Genomic DNA, 18,977 nt, shown 5'->3' with positions numbered 1-18,977 from the left:
TCCTCAAGGCTCGTGCCTGTGGTCTTATGCCCTGCAGGCCTGTAGCTTTGTGCCTGTAAAGATACTGGCAAATGGTCCTTCTTGAATTCCTGCAATTCTACATCCCTTATACACAACAAAATGCCACAAGCATGAAGGCTATTTTTCCACTAAGTACCAGATGGCTGGGGTGTGTGGCTACAGGATGCTGGCTGCTGCAAATGGCAACTTGAACAGTTTATGCTGTGTTGCAGGGATGGTGGCGCTGAGGCTGCTCTTTCACATCCAGAGATGCAGTTGTCAATTTCTCATACATCAAGAAACGTCTAGTGTTGGTGGCTGTAACTTACACTATCCACAGATAACAGCACCTCACAGATACAACTGTCTCTTACAGTATATGTAATATGGTGTGATACTGGTTCCTAGTTTGACCAATAATGCCTAGAAATTCTTTAATTTCTAAATCTCTTTATAAACTTGACACCTACAACTCGGCACTCCTGGGTTCAGTGGTGTTCAGTATCACCTGGATGCCACAGGCTTTGATGTGTATGTGGCAAATCTGCCTGCGTGCACTCCCAGGGTCTCCAAAGCGAAGACTGGTGCGCGGTCTGACTGACTCAAGATGCATCTCTGCTGGACTGGACAGTCGCTGTCAGGAGAGAGGTTCGAGCTGGGTCTGGTTTTCCACTGGACCAACCAGCTGCTTATTTAACAAGTGAGGACGTTCTTCCCAGACCTCTGCTAACTGATCTTTTAAAGCTGCCCATATCGACTGCTGGACTGTGGCTCTTCAGAAGCAGGGGTGCCGACATACAGGTGGCTACAGTATCTGTTTAATTAAAGGACTTTATTCACTCAGGCAGGAGACTCCAACTCTAGCCCTGAGGAGCCCCAGTGTGGCCAGTCTTACAAGTAACCATCTAGTCACAAATTCCTAACGACGCAGAACCACTGGATGGTGATCACACAAAGCAGGCATGTGGAAATACTGAACCAGGTGCAGAAGTGACAACACCTGTCCTCTGAAATTCCCTGTAGCCCAGGGAGCTGTGCTGCACCTGACCAGGATCAAACCCTAGCAGGGGCAGAAAAAGCCACAAGTCAATCTGGGCTAAAACCTGTAAGGATAACGTCTTAGAAGATCATTATAGCCCCTCCTCCAAGCCAGCTGAGAGCACAACACGCCTGTAGTTTGTGCTGTAAAAGTACTGGGAACCTATTTAAACCGTGAAACTCCACAATCTTGAAGGCTATTTTTACATGAAAAAACTGATCGCTGGGCACATCTGTATATGATGCGGCTACAATACCATCTACTTCAGTCCTGAAAGACTGGCATAAGGAGTTCTTGATTGAACACATTGCTTGCTTGATTGCTTACAGGTTTTCCTAAACGTGGGGCACTTGCACGGCAAGAAAACCTGCCAGTTTCCGGACTCCGAGAACAGGAGTTTGGAATCACTAATTTAGCGTGACCGAGGTCAGGCGGAAACTAGGAATAAAATATGAAGCGTTTGATTTTACTGGTTATTTTAAGAGAACTCTGTCGATTGGAACGTGCCTAAATATCTGGATTGACCACACAAATCTGTTTATACCATCATGTTAACGCGTATCCTCATGAATCCTACATAACTGACCACAACAAAATACGGTGACATCCGCTGGTTAGGCGAACTGTTGCCGAGTGTGCTTTAAGCGATAATTAGGGAAAGCTTGTTAGGTTTAAAGATCCATAAATCACACGTAGATTAAAGCTGATAATGATCTGGAGGTGGGATTTAGGAGAATTGTACAGGGAAGAGGGAGATCTGATTTACGTCAAGACTTAAGCGGTGTGCTCCTTTTAAAATGTACGCTTTCGTGCAGTATTATATCTCTCAGGGCTTGGGATTGGATTGATTACCAAAGGCGATGGAGGTGCTTTACTTTCGCAGTGGGTCACTGGTATCGCTTTTCCTTGCTCTCTGTGTGTTCTTGGAAGAAATTTTAGGATATCCCGGAGTATCTACTTCTGCAGGTAATGAGCTTCTCTATCAAGTGTTCACACTTCTGTAAACCCCTCTGGTCCGGTGATATTATGTTAACGGGTGCGGGGCGCCATCCGGAAAAGGAATGAGCTCGGGGTTTATTTAAAAAAAAGATGCTCGGACCGGCAGGAAGTAAAAACGGACTTTCCTCTTTTCCTCTGGGAGCCTCCCCTGATGACCGCGTGAAGGGCCGGCAGCAGCGGACAGCGGCGGAGCTCTGCAGTGTCCGTCCGGAGGACGCGCTGGCCTGCGAGGAGCCGCAGGTCGGGGAGGCCCGCTGTCGGGCTAAACAGTGCTGCTTCGATTCCTCCGTGAACCCCAGCTGCTTCTATAAAAACGACGGTGAGTCTTACCCGTTCCCAACAGTCACAAACACTTGCGTGACCCTATCCTTGCAGGCGTTTGAGGCTCTTTCTCATTTCTCGTCCGACTTGTATCCCTCGCACCTTGCACTTGAGGGGTTTAGTTGACTGAAGATCGCTTGCGCTGTAGCAATTTCGGGTTCATCGCCGGAGTCTCTTTAGGCTCGACGCTCTCCTCATGTCTCCCCTCTTCATTTAAACCCCCAGTCACTGTCGAGTGCACCAGCGATGGATACGCGGTTGTTGCCGTTAGCAAGGCGGTGACCCAACCGCCGCTGAGACTGGAGTCGCTCCGTTTGAACGAAGACACCGCCGCACCCTGCAGCTCGCCTGCCTCCAGGACTCCCAGCTTCGTGCTCTTCAGGTTTCCGCTAAGCAGCTGTGGCACAACCACCAAGGCAAGAGCTTTTCAAGTCGTTTTGCGATGTCTGAGGTTTGGATGCATTTAACAAACGGCGGGGTTTTAAAAATCGTGCACCGCACTGCTGATCTGGGGTGGGGAGGAATGCGAGCTTCGCTTCTGCAAAGCCCACACTAAACCATTTTTGATTTTCTAGGAGATCGATAACATGCTAGTCTATGAGAACCAGATGTCGGTCTCCCGTCGCACTGCGGTGATAACCATGGATGTTGACTTTCAGTAAGTCTGCCTTTTAAAGGGCGATTACTATCTATGGCACTGGATTGAGTGCAATTGGATTCAGCTGCTGTGAAAACCCTTTTTCATGGTTTAATATCAGACCCCCAGTAACCTCTGTCTCGGAGAGGGTGCCTGTACGTTATCTGTGTGCTCTGCTTCTTCAAAACCCAGTGGGCACCACTCCCACTCTTCTGTCATTTTCACCTGTCTCCCCCACCCAGCCTGACCATTCGGTGCTCCTATCCGGCAAACAAGTCTTTGTCTGTGAAAGCTGAAGTTCAGTCTCCGACGCTCCCTCCGTCTTTAACAGCGTACGGCCCGCTTCACCTGGAGCTCCGAATAGCGAAAGGTACCGCAGACCAGACAGCTGGATGCTTTAAGAAGTCCTCTGGAATGGCCGCCCTTGTAACTAAGATTTAGGAGTGTCTGAATCCTTGAACCATTACCAGACACTTTTCATGTTGTATGATACTCTTAAATTACCCCCCGCTTGACTGTTGGAACTCTTTCACCGTTTCTAGTACCTGCTTAAACTCTTCACTAGCTGAAAACAGAATTCCCAGCTGGTTGGGTGAACTCAGTGGCACAGTGTCATCATTGCCTCATGAAAGCTAAGCATGGCAGAGAGTTTCTTACTGCTGGGTGGGCAGAGGGTGACCTTTATAGAAACTAAAGCAACTCTGTGGCCAACTGTTGTGAAGGGCATTACAGCAAATAAATATTGCTTTGGTTGTGAGGGGGGGAGGATAAATGCCTATGTAGAAGTATTTCTCCATCCTGGTCTCCCCAGATGAGAGCTACAGCTCCTATCACCCCAGCAGTGAGGACTTGGTGACTCTAGAGCTACAGCAGCCTGTGCTGGTGGAGGTGCGCATGGTGGGGAGGACTGACCCCAACATCCACCTCATCTTGGACGACTGCTGGGCCACGGCCACTCCCAGCCCCTTCAGCAACCCCCACTGGAACCTCCTGATTGATGGGTAAGCTCCTTCTTTGCCTTACCTGCCGCCACCTCGCTGAACCACTGCCCTGCGAGGGCTTTCGTACCCGATGAAGCAGGGGTGTCCAGTCTCGATCCTGAACTCCGCTCTGAAGGCTGGTCGCTGGGTGAACTGGATCAATGTAACCGCTTCTTCTAGCTCTGTGGGTGCTGCTGCTGCCTGGAGACCTTGAATGCCTGCAGACACGCCAGCCCTGTAATACAGCATCATGTTAAGTCCAAGCAGATGCATGATCACCATTTTTATGTACCAAACATAAAAGGGCCTTAATGTTCATGAATTACTCAGAAGGCACTGTACCCTCCGTGCATTGTTCGGCTTATAGCACAACTGTGAGATCTAGAGTTTAAGGGACTTTTGTGTTTCTGAGTTGACCTCAGATCCATTTTTTTCTGGTCTCCTCTGTTCTTTACTTGGCTCTCAGGTGTCCTCCAAATGAGGACCTTAATTCAACTAAGCTGATTCCCGTCGCCGTCTCTCAAGAGCTTCGATACCCCGGCCACTACAAACGCTTTCTGACCAAGATGTTTGCCTTCCTGGATCCAGCTGAAAATAAAGCACTGAATGATCTGGTAAGCAGCCCTTTTATTCTTTCATTTGTCTGGATTCATAAGCGGCATGAAAGCAGTTTTGGCTGTAAGGACACCCTAAAGAGTTTCGCTCGTGACTTCCTCTGCAGATCTACTTCCATTGTACTGCAACAGCCTGCCAGCCCTCAGACTCGGTCCAGTGCAATGTGAGCTGCAGTCCAGGAGCAGGTGAGCTCATGTGTCGGGCAAGCTGTAGGAAATCCTTGTCTTGCATAGGCTGTGTTTCTGCATTACAGCTTCCCTCTATTATTGCACTTAGGGTGCAGATACCTCTGCCATCATGGGGCCAATTTAGGCTTCTCCCAGCTCTTGGTGTCTTCAGAACACCAGCACCTAGAGAAACTGCAGACACTAGCCCTACAGAGCTGAGATGGGACAACCCTGCTGCAGGGTTTTAATTGAATAATGGCCTCTACATCTTTATATTCCTTGCTATACCAGTCTGAAACTGAGCATGTCTACAGTGCTGCGGTGCTGTTTGAAGGTGATCACTGCTGAGAAGGAGGGAGGTGGTGTAGGTATTAAAATTTATTTTTATGAATGTGAATGGATTCTGCTACGTGCTGTGATATAAAAGTACTCTTTTTTTTTTTTCCGCTTCTTAGAAAAATCCCTCAATTGGTCAAATATGACCTTGTTGCTGGTGAATGGTGGTCCAGTTCATCTCCATGCTGCATTGAATTAGCACAGGTACTTATAAACCGAATGTATTAAAAGTTTGGTTGCCACTTTTAAAATAGGAGATTAATCTTTTAAGTGAAAGTTGTTTTTTTTCAATTTGGATTTGATCTTTTTTTCAATTCTGGAAAAAAAAGGTTTATTTTGATTTTAGATTGGTCTAATTTTCTTTTTTTTTTCTTAGCAGGTTTCTAGAATCCTCTGATTTCTTAGGATTTCCCTGATTGTGATTCTATGAAAACTGTTGGGAATCTTAATAAAGAGCCTTCTGAAGGAAGCTGTGCTTTTCTTGTTTACTTGAGCCTGCGTTGGCAATCTGGTTGCAAAGGAAGTTCAGTTTGGAAGTAGGGAAGAGAGATTGGATCCATGACATAGAAGCACCACAATCCTCATTGTTCTTGGTTGGCTCTCTACAAAAAAGGGCATTTAAATGTAACAGGAGCCACTTTAATGCAAAGTATTGTGGGATCAGGTTTGCTAAACATGTTGTCGATTTACATAGCCTGCCTCCTGTACTGGAAAAATTACCCATTTATAACCTTTGTTCTTTCGCAAAGACAGATAAAGCAAAAGAACCTCATTCTTCTTTATACAAGTACAACTGGAAAGAATTTTTAAATCGGAACAGGCTTAAGGTCTAGCAATATCGCAGCAACAGCATGATTTGGTTTCCCCTAATTTTGAATAAATTGTGTGTCATCTACAGACTGTATTCTATGACATGTTTCTCCTGGAGGCAAGGAGAGTGCAGTATTTCAGGAGAAACACAGGGGGCAGCAGGTATGCGTCAAAGTTTTTCGTTCTTTATTATCATTACTGGTTCAGAAGGTACAATGGCAACGATAAGTCCAGGGAGCTTCACCCTAAGACAGGCTTGTTTCCTGGTGGGGGAAACTTGTGATGTAAACCCTGTTTTGTTTATAACCGAGCACCAGCGTGTCAGCCTGCAGTCCTCCTCTTGGCTCAAAAGGACTTGCGCGATGGAGTCAGGAGAGGAAGGAGAGGGTGGCTGCCTCTCACTGCTGGATCCGGCGGATGGACTGGATCTGGAACGTCTGAGCGTGGGAGCCCCACTCTCTCCAGTGCTTGTACTCCCCTCCGTGGTGGTCGCACTCCATGATATACTGGTAACCACGGTAACCAGGGTACTGGTAGCACACCCAGCTGGGAGGAAAGGGCAAAGGTCAAGGGTCAGAAATGCTTTTTCAGCTGTCGTGGATTTTTTTTTTTGTGTCCTGTCTGGCACATGCATGTTTACCTTAAACCGACAGGGGTCTCTCAACAAAAGGAAGCTCCTTCACGAGTATAGTGGAATGCCAAACCTTTTTTTTTTTTTTAAAGCGTGTGGGAGAAGACCCATAGAGACAGAGCCGATAAAGGGAAAAATCTCAAGGAAAGCCATTGTATTGGTCAACTGATAAAATCTGGGCAAGTACCCTTTTATGATGAGCACAGGCTCGGTCCTGGGCAGGTTCCTGGGGGCGAGCCGGGAAGATTTAACAAGTCCTACTCACGCGCCACTCTGGATCTGCATGGATCCGACTTCATTGTTGCACCAGCCCATAGCCTGTAGGGAAGGGTAGTCGTCGCAAATCTCCCACTGGCGCCCGATGAAGTTCTCCCGCTCGAACAGAGTCATCTTGGATTCCTTGTGGCTCTGGGCCGGCAGGGGGAGGGAGAGATGACACCCGTCACAGGCCGGTACTGTACAGCTACCCCTCGAGAACTCTCAGGGAATCGCACGGCGATTCAGGGACCTCCTGTGATCTTCTGCAATACTGCTGAACGACCACAGGGGGGCAGGAAGATTTGACCGCAAACGAGATTCAATCTCGCTCCTAAAATGAACCGCAGCTTCAGGGTGAGTTTTAAATAAGAAAAGGATATATTCTTAGAAGGTGAGAGAACCATGCTGGCTGGGATATAATTAAAGGGTTTCAACATTGTAATGAATTCTGCTGGGTTGCCCTGTCACATCTAGGTTTTAAAGTCTTTATTTGTTGAAAATGACTTATACTGACACCCTGTTTTTACAGATAACACCATATATTTATACCTCCTTTGTGTTTTTATACTCTGACGTTTGATTGCTACGATTTCCTCTATAGCGGAGGGTAGGTTATCTGAGGTATAAAATACTGGGCAGACCTGAATTAGATACCATATCTTGGTGTAAAGAGGACAAGAGAGGAGGTGAGTCTTCCCTCTTCCCCCAGTACATATTCTGATTTAATGTAGGGATTTTCTCCGGCAATACTGGTCCTTGTTCATACAGCTGTGTTGACTGGAGCAGCAGGGGTCAAGTACAGAGCTCAAGATACAGCTCCAGGCCCACAGTGCGGACTTCAACCCCCAAGCCCGCAGTGATGAGACCTGAGACTTATCCATTATGCTACGCTGCCCCCACTCCAGACAACGGAAATGCATCTCATGAGGTACCATCTTGGTTTGTAGTCAGTTTTCACAATCCCTGACCAGTGGAGTCCTGGTGTAATGTCCTACCCCTATACGAGCACATTCCCTTTTAATTTCCTTCCCAGCATGCAGCACTTTGTGTTCCTCAACCACGGTCATGGCTGCTGCTGCGACGGCTCCTCAGCTCACTCGGGCAGGGTTAATGGCCGAGAATGCAAGAATGCTGGATTCCGTCACTGAGCCACGGAAATATATTATTCGGTAGAGGGCTGTCCGAGCCTCCTGGAGCTGATCGGGAGGGGGGGGGTGAGCGCTGGTATTCCTGCTGGGGAGGGGGCTCAACGTTCACGGTTGTACTCACGGCTGAGCAGATGGGGCGGAATGACATCATCCTCTCTATGTGATAGGCGTTGCTCCCACTCCAGGCATCCCAGCGAGGGTACTCTCCTCTCTCCAGGATGAACTGCTGCCCACAGAAACTGGAGTGCTCATAGCCCACCCAGCTGCAATGACAGACAAGCGCCACAGGCTACTGCGTGCTTCACCTTCTTGACAAATGCTGATCACCAGCTGGGGGCACTAGTTTGACCAGAAAGAACACTAATGAAATTGTTTTCTGCATGTGCCGTAGTATTTTCTTTTGTTGTTTTTGAAAGAAACCAGATGGATTAAACATGCGTTCTGCCTTCTCAGACTAAGGCAAACTAAAATGTTTGCTTGGAATTTATAATAATGAATGGGAAATGTTGCCGACTTCACTTCCTGATCATTTCAAAGATTAAACATTTTGTTTTCAGGCCTAAATAATCTTTGTTGCCATATGATGTTTGTGTGACCAGACAAGCTTGTCTCTATAAGTGCATAAGAGGAGTCTCAGGTGAAGTGATCTGTGCCCTTTGAGTAGTGTATTCCCATAGAGTGCCCAGTGAATAGTGCATCCAGTGACTACTGGTTGCGCAGTTAGTGCCCAGTGAGTGCTATGTACCCACTTAGTGCCCATCTAGTACCCAGGGAGTGCTGTGAGGCCACATAGTGCCCAGTTAATTCCCAGTGAGTGCAGTGTGCCCAGTTAGTGCCCAGGATGTGACCTGTACTGTAACTTACGCTCCGCACTCCACCTTAACCGAGCGGATGTTGTCGAAGCCACATTCCTTGATATTCTGGCAGGAAGCGGTGAACTCCATGCGTTTTCCCTGGAAGCATTCCTGGTCATAGACCGTGATCTGACACGGATGCACACGGAACATGGAGAACATGAGAGAGATTTAATTTATTTGTTCTGATAAAAATGACTTCCCAAGAACAATTAAAATAATAAGAAACACCTGTTCACTTGAAAAAGAGATATAGATATATCACATTTTGGTTACAGGGTAAGAAATTATAAATGAAGAACATAATCATTAAATGAGCTCCGATTTATCAGGAGAGAGCAATTTAAAGCTTACAGAATTTATGATTTAGAGGAAAATTCTTCCCATTCTTGTCATTTAATTTACATCTAAGCTCTTCATTCATATATAGTATGTCATCCCTGTTTAATGCTCTATGTTTAATACATACTTTATATTAATATAAAAGTACAATTTTATCTACAATATTCCTTAAACTCATGTTAGCATTTTAGCTTGCTTGTCAATTTTTGTTATTTACTTAAAACAGCAACAGGACCACAATCATCAAGAATAAGAAAACAAGGCCAGCAGACAAGTAATTAGCTGAGAAATTTTTAGAAAACACTGGATGTAAAATCCTCACACTGTTGGTCAATCTGTAAGATTTATAGCAACAGTGCCTAGACACCAATGTTTCAAAATTATTAGTGGTGTTCATCTTAAAATGTATCCAGATTAAGAAAGCACTTCTCTGACTGCCATTAGATTCATTCATGATAAGATTTTGTAAAAAAAACCCATCTTTTTAGGCCTGGGTTTTCAAATGACAAATTGAACTAGTCCTGAAATACCTACAGTATATATCTCTTTTTAGTTTCGCTTGTTAGCAGTGACCACGCTCTGCAAGACACTTTTCCAGATCTGACATCAATTGCTTCTGCTTCACCAATAAACAATAAATCAAGTGAATCATCATTAACTAACAGTCAAGTAAGTTGAATATGAAGTCCAGGACAAGATGTAATAGTTATTCAGCACTTTGTCAGTGGAGTCCTGTGGTAATCCTATGGCACCAGTACAATTGCCTTCACCCCCAGCGTCGTCAAGGACACGATCAAGAATACTGGGGTGCTCGGGCACATACAGTGCCCTTGGAAACAGTGCTCATATGAGCAGGGTGATGTTAGAGGAAGGAAAGGGACCATCATCATCATCATCATCTCTCACCTTCCACGGCCCCATGGGCATGGGATTGGTCTGTGCCATTCTGACGGATATTTCAGTGCTGTCTGACCTGCAGCCCGACACAGAACAAAACAGAGAGAACGTGTGAGGAAGCCTGAGCAGTGAGCCGGTCTTTAACAATGCTGTCCTCCGAGATGTTTCAGTGGGCCGTCGGTCATTTCTTTGTCTGATATATAACAGGATTTCAATGATCCATCTGGGAGTTTTGCTGAGCATCCCATCTGCTGAAATTCCCCACACAGAAATAGCAGTAGAGACAGATGGGACTCGTTCAAGCTGGCAGGCAGGGGGTGCTACATCTACTGCCTGGAAATGATCAGCTTTGGACATCTGTCCGTGGAAGGACAGTGCAGGTGATGCCTTCGACAGATCCTTATTTATTTAAGCTATGAGTTGAAGGACAGAAGCCCAGCAATGGGTCTCAGGCCTGGCTCTACCTGACAGCATCTGTGAGAAGAGTCTGTGTAGGGGAATGCTATCGTTAATTCTTTAAACTGACAATTAACTTTGAAAGGGGTACAATTATGAAAACAGAAAGCATCATACATTATGTACAGTGAAACCTTTTTCAGAGAAAATGTTGCATGACACAATAAAAATGCATTAGCCTACATAATGCCATACAGATGCTTATATTTTTGCGGTAATATATACACGTAACTAGGCCCAGTTTTGACCCACACCCAAATTCTAAAGTTGAAAGTCTCACCATTCCAGTTTCACCTGAGAAATGGCACAGAAGAGCACCAGCTGATCAAGTCTTGATCACACATGGACACAGTACTGTTAAACACGCAGACGGTTCACACTGGGTAAGGCTCTGCACAGTGCTAATCAGAACCCTGTCTTCTGCCTGCCGATAGCTTCGACAGCACTTACAGCACATGTGACAGCAGGCCTTATATGCACATTACTTTGAATCATTCCACAGTTTAATTTACTTTAACTCAATTCAGTTTAATGGAGTTCTAACGAAAGATCAGGAGGGATGAAGGCAGCCGAACGAATTAAGCTGTCGCAACTTGCACGTAAGCCTGACATAATCACCTCAGTTCACATATATACCACACTCCTCTTCCTCACTCGTTTTCACATCCCTCCTCCACTCCATCTCCACCTTTCCAGCAAGCATGGGGGTCCAGTCTCCCCAACCTGGAGGCCAAGCGGGTTGAGCCACAGTTTTCTCTAAATTCAATAAACGATTCTACCGTCACCCACACAAACTCCGGCTGCTGTCATTCCTCGTGAGCTCGAAGTATCGTTTAACGACACGCACAAGCTACTGCAGTGCTTTGATAAAGCAGCTGAAAAATATCAGCCGTCTGTATTTGTTTATGGCAATGCCAGTTCAGCCTAGTCCATTTCAAATTGGAATCTGGAAATTTGAAGTGGGAAAGCTGGGCCTTAAAAAACAGAGATTTTTTTTTAGACAGCAATAATAACCACGACTCTCTGCTTCGAGTAATGTTGGCCACCCTCCCCGTGGAGAGAAACGATTAGAAGATATGAGCAGAATGAACAAAACAGCTGAAATGAGGGCTTACCTGACTTACCCCAAAAACAGTGGTGTGAGTTGAGGGGTCCCACAAAAACTGTCCTCTGACTTAGTGCGAGCTGGGCTATTTATACACGGCCTGGCTGAATGGAGCCCCCGGTTTCCAACCGGACTGGAGTCAGCACATTGCATTGGCGCCTATTGTTCCTGCCTGAGCCACTGGGTTTGTCTCCCATGAATCGGAATGAGAGCTCTTGTCCTCCTGCGACACAGGGCCTATCACACTGCCGTCTCCACAAACACACTCACTTACACAATCTGTGAACTGGGCATGGGCCAGGCCCAATGGGTTTCTCTTGTAATCTTTCTTAAGGTTCTTATATTCTTAAGGGCAGCTTAGTCCCACTTGTGTAGTCTCGTACACTTGTAACTATGCCTATACTTATTTGTGTTATTATGAACGTGAGCTTGTCTCCTCAATCTGTGCTGGAAACACAGCTGCCCTTGTCTATGTTAATCCAAGAGGCAGATTCTTCCCACCACCTTCAATCCTATATCAAGATGTCTGGGTACCATTCTGGTATGTGCTCATGGGGTTGGTATGTTGTGTTAGGACAGTGAATCTCCCTGTGTTCTTCCATGCTGCTTCTACAAGTACAACAACCATTAAACCATGACTGAACACTGATGGAGCTGATAAAAGACAAGGATCCTTTACTTCAGTGTTCACTAGGAGGAACAACACCCAAGAATTAAGCGTACTGAAAGGATTATGGAGTGTTTTATTCAATAAAATGTGTCTTAACCCACTTGGCTGAGGGCCGACCTCCTGGCCAGAGGACGAGGAGGCTGGGAGCCCCCTGCAGAGTGAGGGGTGACCCAGGGGCAGCTGCAGAGGGGGAGATGGGGTGGAGGTGAGATGTAAAAAGACGTACGTGAGGGAGAGAGGGGGATAATGTAGAATATTTATAATGTTTTAGGTGAGGAAGAATGTCAGGAATGAATACAAATTCCTGACAGCTGAGCCTGATTGAACTTGGCTGTTGTCATCCCTCCCAGACTTTCAGGAATGCATCCCCAATTTTAGAAAATCCATCCTGTGTTACTTTATCTATTGTGCTTTTAATGCTTCTCCATCTATACTGAATGTATTTATCAGATTATTTTTATTCTACAGTTAAGCCTCATCAGTTACCTCTGGTTGATAGATCTGAATTACTGATATGATTTTAAATATTTACCCTGGATTTTGAGCCTTCATATTTACCCAATGTAAAGAATTTGGGGGGCACTTTCATTGAAATTGCCCCATCTGTTCTGCACCAGGGGCAACACAAAAGCAGAATAACTGTGGTACAGCAATGCACAATGTCAATGACACCATCCAGATATTTGCCAGAATATCCCACTAAAAATTAAAATTCCTGCTGATTTTGATACATTTAAGTTTTCTCGAGCTAGTAGCGCGGGCCCCAAATAACAAACAAGATGACTGAAAGACGGGATTTAGCTTCAGATTGGGATTTAGAGCAACTGGTGCAATATATTTCATAACACACTCCTGGCTCTTGCTGCATGTGTGAAAGCATTGATTGAAAGGCAGGCTTTTCTTGCATTTTGATGAGCAAAAGTACCTTGTAATAAGAAAACCTAAATCTTACAGCAAAAGGTCCAAACCACAAGAACAAAGGAGAACTGTGGGTATGACTGCTTTACACAGACATAAACCCCTTCTCCTCTGACAGAGTGCAGTGGTGCTGTGAGTTCCAGTTTGCTATTTGCTATTTAATTAGTCAGTATAGTTGTTCGGCCCAGTAATACTACCACGCTTTTGTGTACTGGACCTCGTAGCTAAACTTCTCTAGTCAAACACAGGCTAAGATCACCCTACAAAAACAAGGATACTGACTGTATAGTCACAGATGGAGAACAGACTACTTGAGAGATCATGTCAACAGTATGCCCAACCCAGGAGTTCAGTAACAAAACAGGCTTGAAACCCTAGCTTCTGACACTGCAGGAAGAAATTCAATTCAGTCTTTTTTTAATACAGATCTACGAGTCACACTTATGATCCACTGTATATTGCAAGACTGTCTTTGTGTGTTTCTAGACGGATGTATTGTTCTGTGTCCATGACAGGGAGCAATGCAGTTTGGAGAAATGAGGGGTTTTATTAATACGGGGGGCAGTTCGGAGTACAGCTGCCATAACTTTAAATCTTTCTGCCCCCCCCGCCAACTAGCTGAGGGGTACCAGCTTGAGCCCTCAAAGTGTGCAAAGAAAAAAGGGCAGAGATCCGGGGTCCGACAGATAAGGGCGCCGAGGAAAGCAACAGCACATAAGGCAAGCGAGCCCCCCAGAAGTCCTGAAAACCCAGCTCACACACATAATGTGATTGCAGAGGTCAGCGCCTGAGCTCAGCACATTTCTCTGTCGGCGCACAATCCGAAGGGGAGATACTGGTGGGTGGGGGGGGGGGGTGCGGAGGGCGCAGGGGGCATGGTTCACTTTGTGCTGAGTGAGGCGGCAGCCCAGCGGACGCCCCTCAACAAAGCGATGAGCAGAGTCAGCGGCCCGTGGGATCGGCCCGGGCTCCTGTTGAGCCTCTGCATGCCAGGGGACGGAGGGAGCTCACACACTGGGGGGGGGTGGGGGGGCTATGCCGCGGGAGATGTACGGTATATATATAACCCACCCGGGGGCCGAGTGCGACACCAACCTTGCCTGTCGAGCCCCTCCTGCTGGTCTCAGCTCCTCTCAGCCTGCTCGCAGTACCTAGGTGAGCCTCCTCTCTCGCTGCGCTCTGGACGGGACAGGCCAGCGCAGGGCAGCCAGACTTCTCGGCTGCGCTCTCTGTAGACGAAGGGCAGGCGCTTCCAGTTAGGCAGGGCTTTCCTGCCTCTGATAACGGCCCTGGGTGGGCCACAGATGGGATGATTCTGTCCTGCGGGGCCTGTGCGGACAGGTCTTTCGCAGAAGAGACAGATCTTCAGCACCAGCTTGTAACCCCCCCGCCCAGCAGGGGGCGCTGCTGCATTAGGCCTCCTGAATCTAGCCTACAGCCTTGAACGCGCGTCCTAGTTTCTGCTGGATTGGGTCAATTAAATTAGTTTTTGGGGGGAACACGTGAAATGTGGTCTCAGGCAGGAGCGAACAGGTTCCACTTTCATGAGAGTCACAGGGGGACTATTTCCCTGTGAATGAGCTAATAAAAAAAAGCAATTTAAAGGATAATTATTTTTATTATGCAGGAAATGTTGTCTCCTTGATAATCAATGGAAAAGTAGCCCACTGGCGGTACTGCTGGGGCGATCCTGGTGTGAGGATTATACTGTATGTGCCTGTGCGTAGTGGCCGGATAGTAGCTGATACAATCTCGACTCGAAGAGGTGGAAGCAAAGTGACAAAATCCAGCGATCTAAAGACGCGAGGGTCTGTCCGCCTCTCTCGGGTTAGGCGTGTGCAGGGTGTGGCTGAAGGAAGGGCAGCGGTTGTGCAGCCCTGCGCTCGGGAGAGCCTTTGGCTCAGGGGATTAGCGGCCGCGCTGCCGTGTTTCGAAGCCCCCCGGTCACGCTGGAGTGGTGTCATGGGACTGTCCGCTTGTTGTCTGTTCTCCCCCCAGCCCCCCTCGCCATGTCGCACTCCGGAGCCCAGGGCAGCATCGGAAGTCATCCCGCAGTCGGCCTGCGCAACTACAAAGTAGGTTCTGTGCGGAGTCTGTCCGTGGGGTCTGTTCAGGGGGTCCCGCCCATGAGTACCTCACAGCTCCCACTGACCCGACCGGAGCGAATGAGTCGCTTGTTTCTTAAAGATGATTTCCAGCACTGCAGGAGCGCTTGGGCCGATACCTAATGCGTTATCAATAAGACGAGGGTGGTGGCGAGAGGATTTTGAAGAAGGTACTTCAAAGGGAGGTTGATATTTTTTATAAGGCACTGACGCTGACGACCTCAGCATACTTTAGATCCTCCTGATCATGCCCATATACTGCAGGTTAACCTTGTGGTAAAAAAATAACGTTTTGGATTAGTTCATTTAAGGTCAATCACTGCTTACTGAACTTAAACAAGGCAGAAAGACAAACCGCTTGAAATGGAAAATGATATATTAAATGGAGCTCGTTGTTGAGATATATATATATATGCTTGTTGTTTCTTTTAGATCTGCTTTTGGGAATATGAGAATTTCCAGGGACGGCACATCGAGTTCAACGCCGAGTGTCGCAACCTGTGCGACAAGGGCTTCGACAGAGTGGGCTCCATCCGCGTGGAGTGCGGCCCGTAAGTCGCTGCGCTTCGGCTGTAGAGAGGAGCTGTCGTGGGGACCGTGATCAGCGTCATAATCGATTACACGCGTGTCAGAAATGGGGGGGGGTGTTCAAGTATTAACATACCTAGTCGCATTATCATTGCCAAATCGATTAGCATTTCAGAAAGATACGTATTGGACACGGGGACTCCATTAAAAAGCGAAGTTAAGATTAACGGCGCCTTTGCGATGGTGGAATGGTTCGTAAGGGGAGCTGGGGCGCCGCAGATGACAGGAGTTCGACACCTCCAAGCTCCTAAAATAGGCGAATTTTATTTTGTATTAAGTTTACCCATCCAGAAAAAAAAAACCCTCCCCAGATTTGACCTAAAGCCAAGGGCGCCACCTGCTGCTCAGTAATTGCAACTGTAATTACAACAGATTGTAATTTCGTTACAAGTACAACTCGCACTGCCGCGCCTGCAGGGGCTCCTATCGCTAGAGGGCGGCAGTGAGGGACGGTCGCCACGAAACTTCGCTTTTTTAAATCGACTACTTTATTGAATAAAAATACCTCCATAATAAACATCAACAAGATAACGAGATATCAACGAGATAACACAATACCTAACACACGCCAGACATAATTTTTAAAAACGTTTGTGTTTGTGGGGCTAATCTGATTAGTACCAGCCAATTAAAAAAGGTGCAAGTCCTCATTTTAAAACACTTAACGTCCTGAAATTTATACCCATGGTTAAAACGGGATTTATTTTTTAACCCCCGTCTCAATTATTTTATAGAATTTTATGTAAATGTAATGTGAAAGCAATGTTTCAAAGCAACTCAGATCCTTCTGGGGGTCTAAAACAACCAACAGTAAAGGTGTTGGAGCTCTGCTGTCTAATTTTAAACTTTCTGACAGAGGGCTTGCGTTGTTGCAGAGGAAAAAAGCTTTGCCTGTGGCCTCCGTTGTTAGATTGGGTTACTCTGTGACAGTATCCTTTGTTAGTGTCCATCTCATTTCCAGAATGGAGGCTGGAGCTTGAGAGGTGATACTCTAAACCTGAGTAGAAATTCATTTCCTCAGCTCAGAATCTAGACTAAAAAAACATAACTTAACTGCCTCTGCTGTGATGACGTGGGCTACAGTGCTTCTGTACGTGTGGTCTTGGGAGAATATGTTATACACACCCGCTGCAAAAAAATGAAGATTTGCCAACCACATCCTTTTGAAAAACACAGAATTGTGTAACCTAACTGCCTGCCCTTTTCTGGTGTGTTCCCTCTTTATTATAATTCATATTTTTGAGTCAAATGCCTAACCAATATTGCATTCCCAAAGAGTGGGCAATCCTCAGTCAGCACCAATGTGACAAGAGCAAAGGTTGTAAACTCGGTGGTAGCTACACAGCTCTTTAACTCAGAGGCTATGTTTCCTCATCAGGGCTGATGGGTTAGCCTGTGAAGCTGTGAAAGGGCACTTTGTACCAGTCTGTGTTGGCAGGCTGGTAGCTACAGTGGAGTGTTCTGACGCCATTTTGTTGTCCTCCTGCTGTTGTCTAGCTGGGTTGGGTACGACCAACAGAACTTCACCGGCGAGATGTTCATGCTGGAGAAGGGAGAATATCCCCGCTGGGACACCTGGACCAACAGCTACAGAAATGACCGGTTCATGTCCTTCAGGCCAGTCCGTATGGTGAGCTCCTAGGCCTCTCTCTGTTCTGTCACACCGGGACGTTGTCATTAATAGTTCTTATATTATATAATAGTTCTTCTTATTATAAAGGTGCCGTCCTTCAGATGAGACTAAAACTGAGGTCCTGACTCTCTGTGGTCGTTAAAAATCTCAGGGCATTTCTCTAAAAGAGTAGGGGTGTTACCCCGGTGTCCTGGCCAAATTTCCCATTGGCCTTTACCAATCATGGCCTCCTAATAATCCTCGTCTCTGAACTGGCTTCATCACTCTGCTCTCCTCCCCACTGAGAGCTGGTGTGTGGGGAGAGTACTGGTGCATCATCCAGGTGGGGCTGCACACTGGTGGAGGTGGAGGGGATCCCCATTACCTGTAAAGCGCTTTGAGTGATGTGACCAGAAAAACACTATATAAGTGTGAGGAATTCATTCATTCTTTTACAATATGAGATGGGAGATGGGGGATAACCAGGTCTATGCTGCCTGCTTCTTCAGACAGATGACTTTTAATCTGCATAGAGAGGCTTAATGAGTGTTGTTTTTCAACACAGCCATACATTCAGTATGACTTAAGTTCACAACGTGCATCAGCAGAGACCCGGTTCCTACAAGCATCGGGATTACGCAAGAAGGGCGCTGCAGAGTCTAGCGTCTGGAATGCAATTGCGCAAAAACTCTTTCCACGTCCAAGAAAAAGCGGCGCTTTGACAGCAGCTCCTGGACTGCTCTCTCTCTAGGACGCCCAGGACCACAAGATCTGCCTGTTCGAGTGCGTGAACTTCGAGGGGCGCAAGATGGAGGTGTGTGACGAGGATATCCCCAGCCTGTGGTCTTACGGCTTCCAGGACCGCGTGGCCAGCATCCAAGTCATGGGGGGAACGTGAGTCTCAATCAGTCGTCAGTCTGGAGTGAATATAGCGACTTTCCATGGCGATCCTAGCCTTGAGCTTCGCCTTCTCCGCAGGAGGCTAGTGAAGGCACAGCTCTCACTCTCTCTTCTCCCTCTCTCCGTAGCTGGGTGGGCTACCAGTATCCCGGTTACCGTGGCTACCAGTACGTGTTCGAGTGTGGGCCCTACAAGCACTGGAACGAATGGGGCGGCCAGCACCCCCAGATCCAGTCCATCCGCCGAGTGAAGGACATGCAGTGGTACCGCCGGGGCTGCTTTGAGTTCACGGCCTGAGGAAAGGCCACAGCGACCCCAGTGGTCCGCCCGCCGCCGGGCCGACGCACTGGAGCTCCACACACAGCTGAGCTCCCTCTGTCCACCCCTCACAGACCAGCCATCACCGCTGTTAGTGTCATTATTGGGAACAGCTCTGCTTGCAGACGGGAGGGGGGGAGAGACGCTGATCCTTAGTAAAAGGGAGGTCGGCTAGTTCATAAGGCAGTGCTTGCGATTCGGCCTTCTGCCGGAGTTATTACCCAACTCTGAAAGAAGACAGGAGCCACAGTGTTTCTTGCTTACTGGACAT

General features: G+C 47.1%; 3 protein-coding genes across 3 annotated transcripts; 2 read left to right on the top strand and 1 right to left on the bottom strand.

Moving 5' to 3' along the window:
- The first annotated feature begins 1,899 nt into the window (after window positions 1–1,899).
- Window positions 1,900–5,293, top strand: LOC148814347 (zona pellucida sperm-binding protein 4-like). Its single transcript, XM_088906660.1, has 9 exons — window positions 1,900–2,005; window positions 2,181–2,357; window positions 2,585–2,775; window positions 2,935–3,017; window positions 3,239–3,366; window positions 3,808–3,997; window positions 4,443–4,590; window positions 4,698–4,776; window positions 5,214–5,293. The coding sequence occupies exons 1-9, from the start codon at window positions 1,900–1,902 to the stop codon at window positions 5,291–5,293; spliced, it is 1,182 nt and encodes a 393-aa protein (XP_088762786.1).
- A 1,009-nt stretch (window positions 5,294–6,302) lies between these two features.
- On the bottom strand, window positions 6,303–10,082 carry cryba1a (crystallin, beta A1a). Its single transcript, XM_088906860.1, has 5 exons — window positions 10,044–10,082; window positions 8,806–8,924; window positions 8,063–8,204; window positions 6,801–6,943; window positions 6,303–6,450 (listed from the first exon to the last, which is right to left on the bottom strand). Exons 1-5 carry the CDS (start codon window positions 10,080–10,082, stop codon window positions 6,303–6,305), a joined length of 591 nt encoding a protein of 196 aa, XP_088762986.1.
- Window positions 10,083–15,192: 5,110 nt separating this feature from the next.
- Window positions 15,193–18,685, top strand: crybb1l3 (crystallin, beta B1, like 3). Its single transcript, XM_088906859.1, has 5 exons — window positions 15,193–15,258; window positions 15,721–15,839; window positions 17,374–17,506; window positions 18,240–18,382; window positions 18,517–18,685. Exons 1-5 carry the CDS (start codon window positions 15,193–15,195, stop codon window positions 18,683–18,685), a joined length of 630 nt encoding a protein of 209 aa, XP_088762985.1.
- The last annotated feature ends 292 nt before the right edge of the window (window positions 18,686–18,977 follow it).

This window comes from Atractosteus spatula, chromosome 27 (genome assembly GCF_055471065.1).
Source record: "Atractosteus spatula isolate fAtrSpa1 chromosome 27, fAtrSpa1.hap1, whole genome shotgun sequence".
In the NCBI taxonomy this organism is placed as follows: Eukaryota; Metazoa; Chordata; class Actinopteri; order Semionotiformes; family Lepisosteidae; genus Atractosteus; species Atractosteus spatula.
The sequence above is the reverse complement of the archived record's forward strand: the minus strand, read 5'-3'. Positions and strand labels throughout refer to the sequence as shown.

What these genes read in the sequence shown, in the direction of transcription:
- LOC148814347 (XM_088906660.1), top strand. Translation starts at nt 1,900, where the DNA reads ATGGAGGTGCTTTACTTTCGCAGTGGGTCACTGGTATCGCTTTTCCTT. An exon ending in GCTGTGGCACAACCACCAAG is followed by an intron (nt 2,776 to 2,934) that starts GCAAGAGCTTTT and finishes TTGATTTTCTAG; the next exon opens with GAGATCGATAACATGCTAGT. An exon ending in TGGAACCTCCTGATTGATGG is followed by an intron (nt 3,998 to 4,442) that starts GTAAGCTCCTTC and finishes CTTGGCTCTCAG; the next exon opens with GTGTCCTCCAAATGAGGACC.
- cryba1a (XM_088906860.1), bottom strand. Translation starts at nt 10,082, where the DNA reads ATGGCACAGACCAATCCCATGCCCATGGGGCCGTGGAAG. An exon ending in TGCCCATGGGGCCGTGGAAG is followed by an intron (nt 8,925 to 10,043) that starts GTGAGAGATGAT and finishes CATCCGTGTCAG; the next exon opens with ATCACGGTCTATGACCAGGA. An exon ending in ATGCAGATCCAGAGTGGCGC is followed by an intron (nt 6,451 to 6,800) that starts GTGAGTAGGACT and finishes CTTTCCTCCCAG; the next exon opens with CTGGGTGTGCTACCAGTACC.
- crybb1l3 (XM_088906859.1), top strand. Translation starts at nt 15,193, where the DNA reads ATGTCGCACTCCGGAGCCCAGGGCAGCATCGGAAGTCATCCCGCAGTC. An exon ending in TCGGCCTGCGCAACTACAAA is followed by an intron (nt 15,259 to 15,720) that starts GTAGGTTCTGTG and finishes TGTTTCTTTTAG; the next exon opens with ATCTGCTTTTGGGAATATGA. An exon ending in CCTTCAGGCCAGTCCGTATG is followed by an intron (nt 17,507 to 18,239) that starts GTGAGCTCCTAG and finishes CTCTCTCTCTAG; the next exon opens with GACGCCCAGGACCACAAGAT.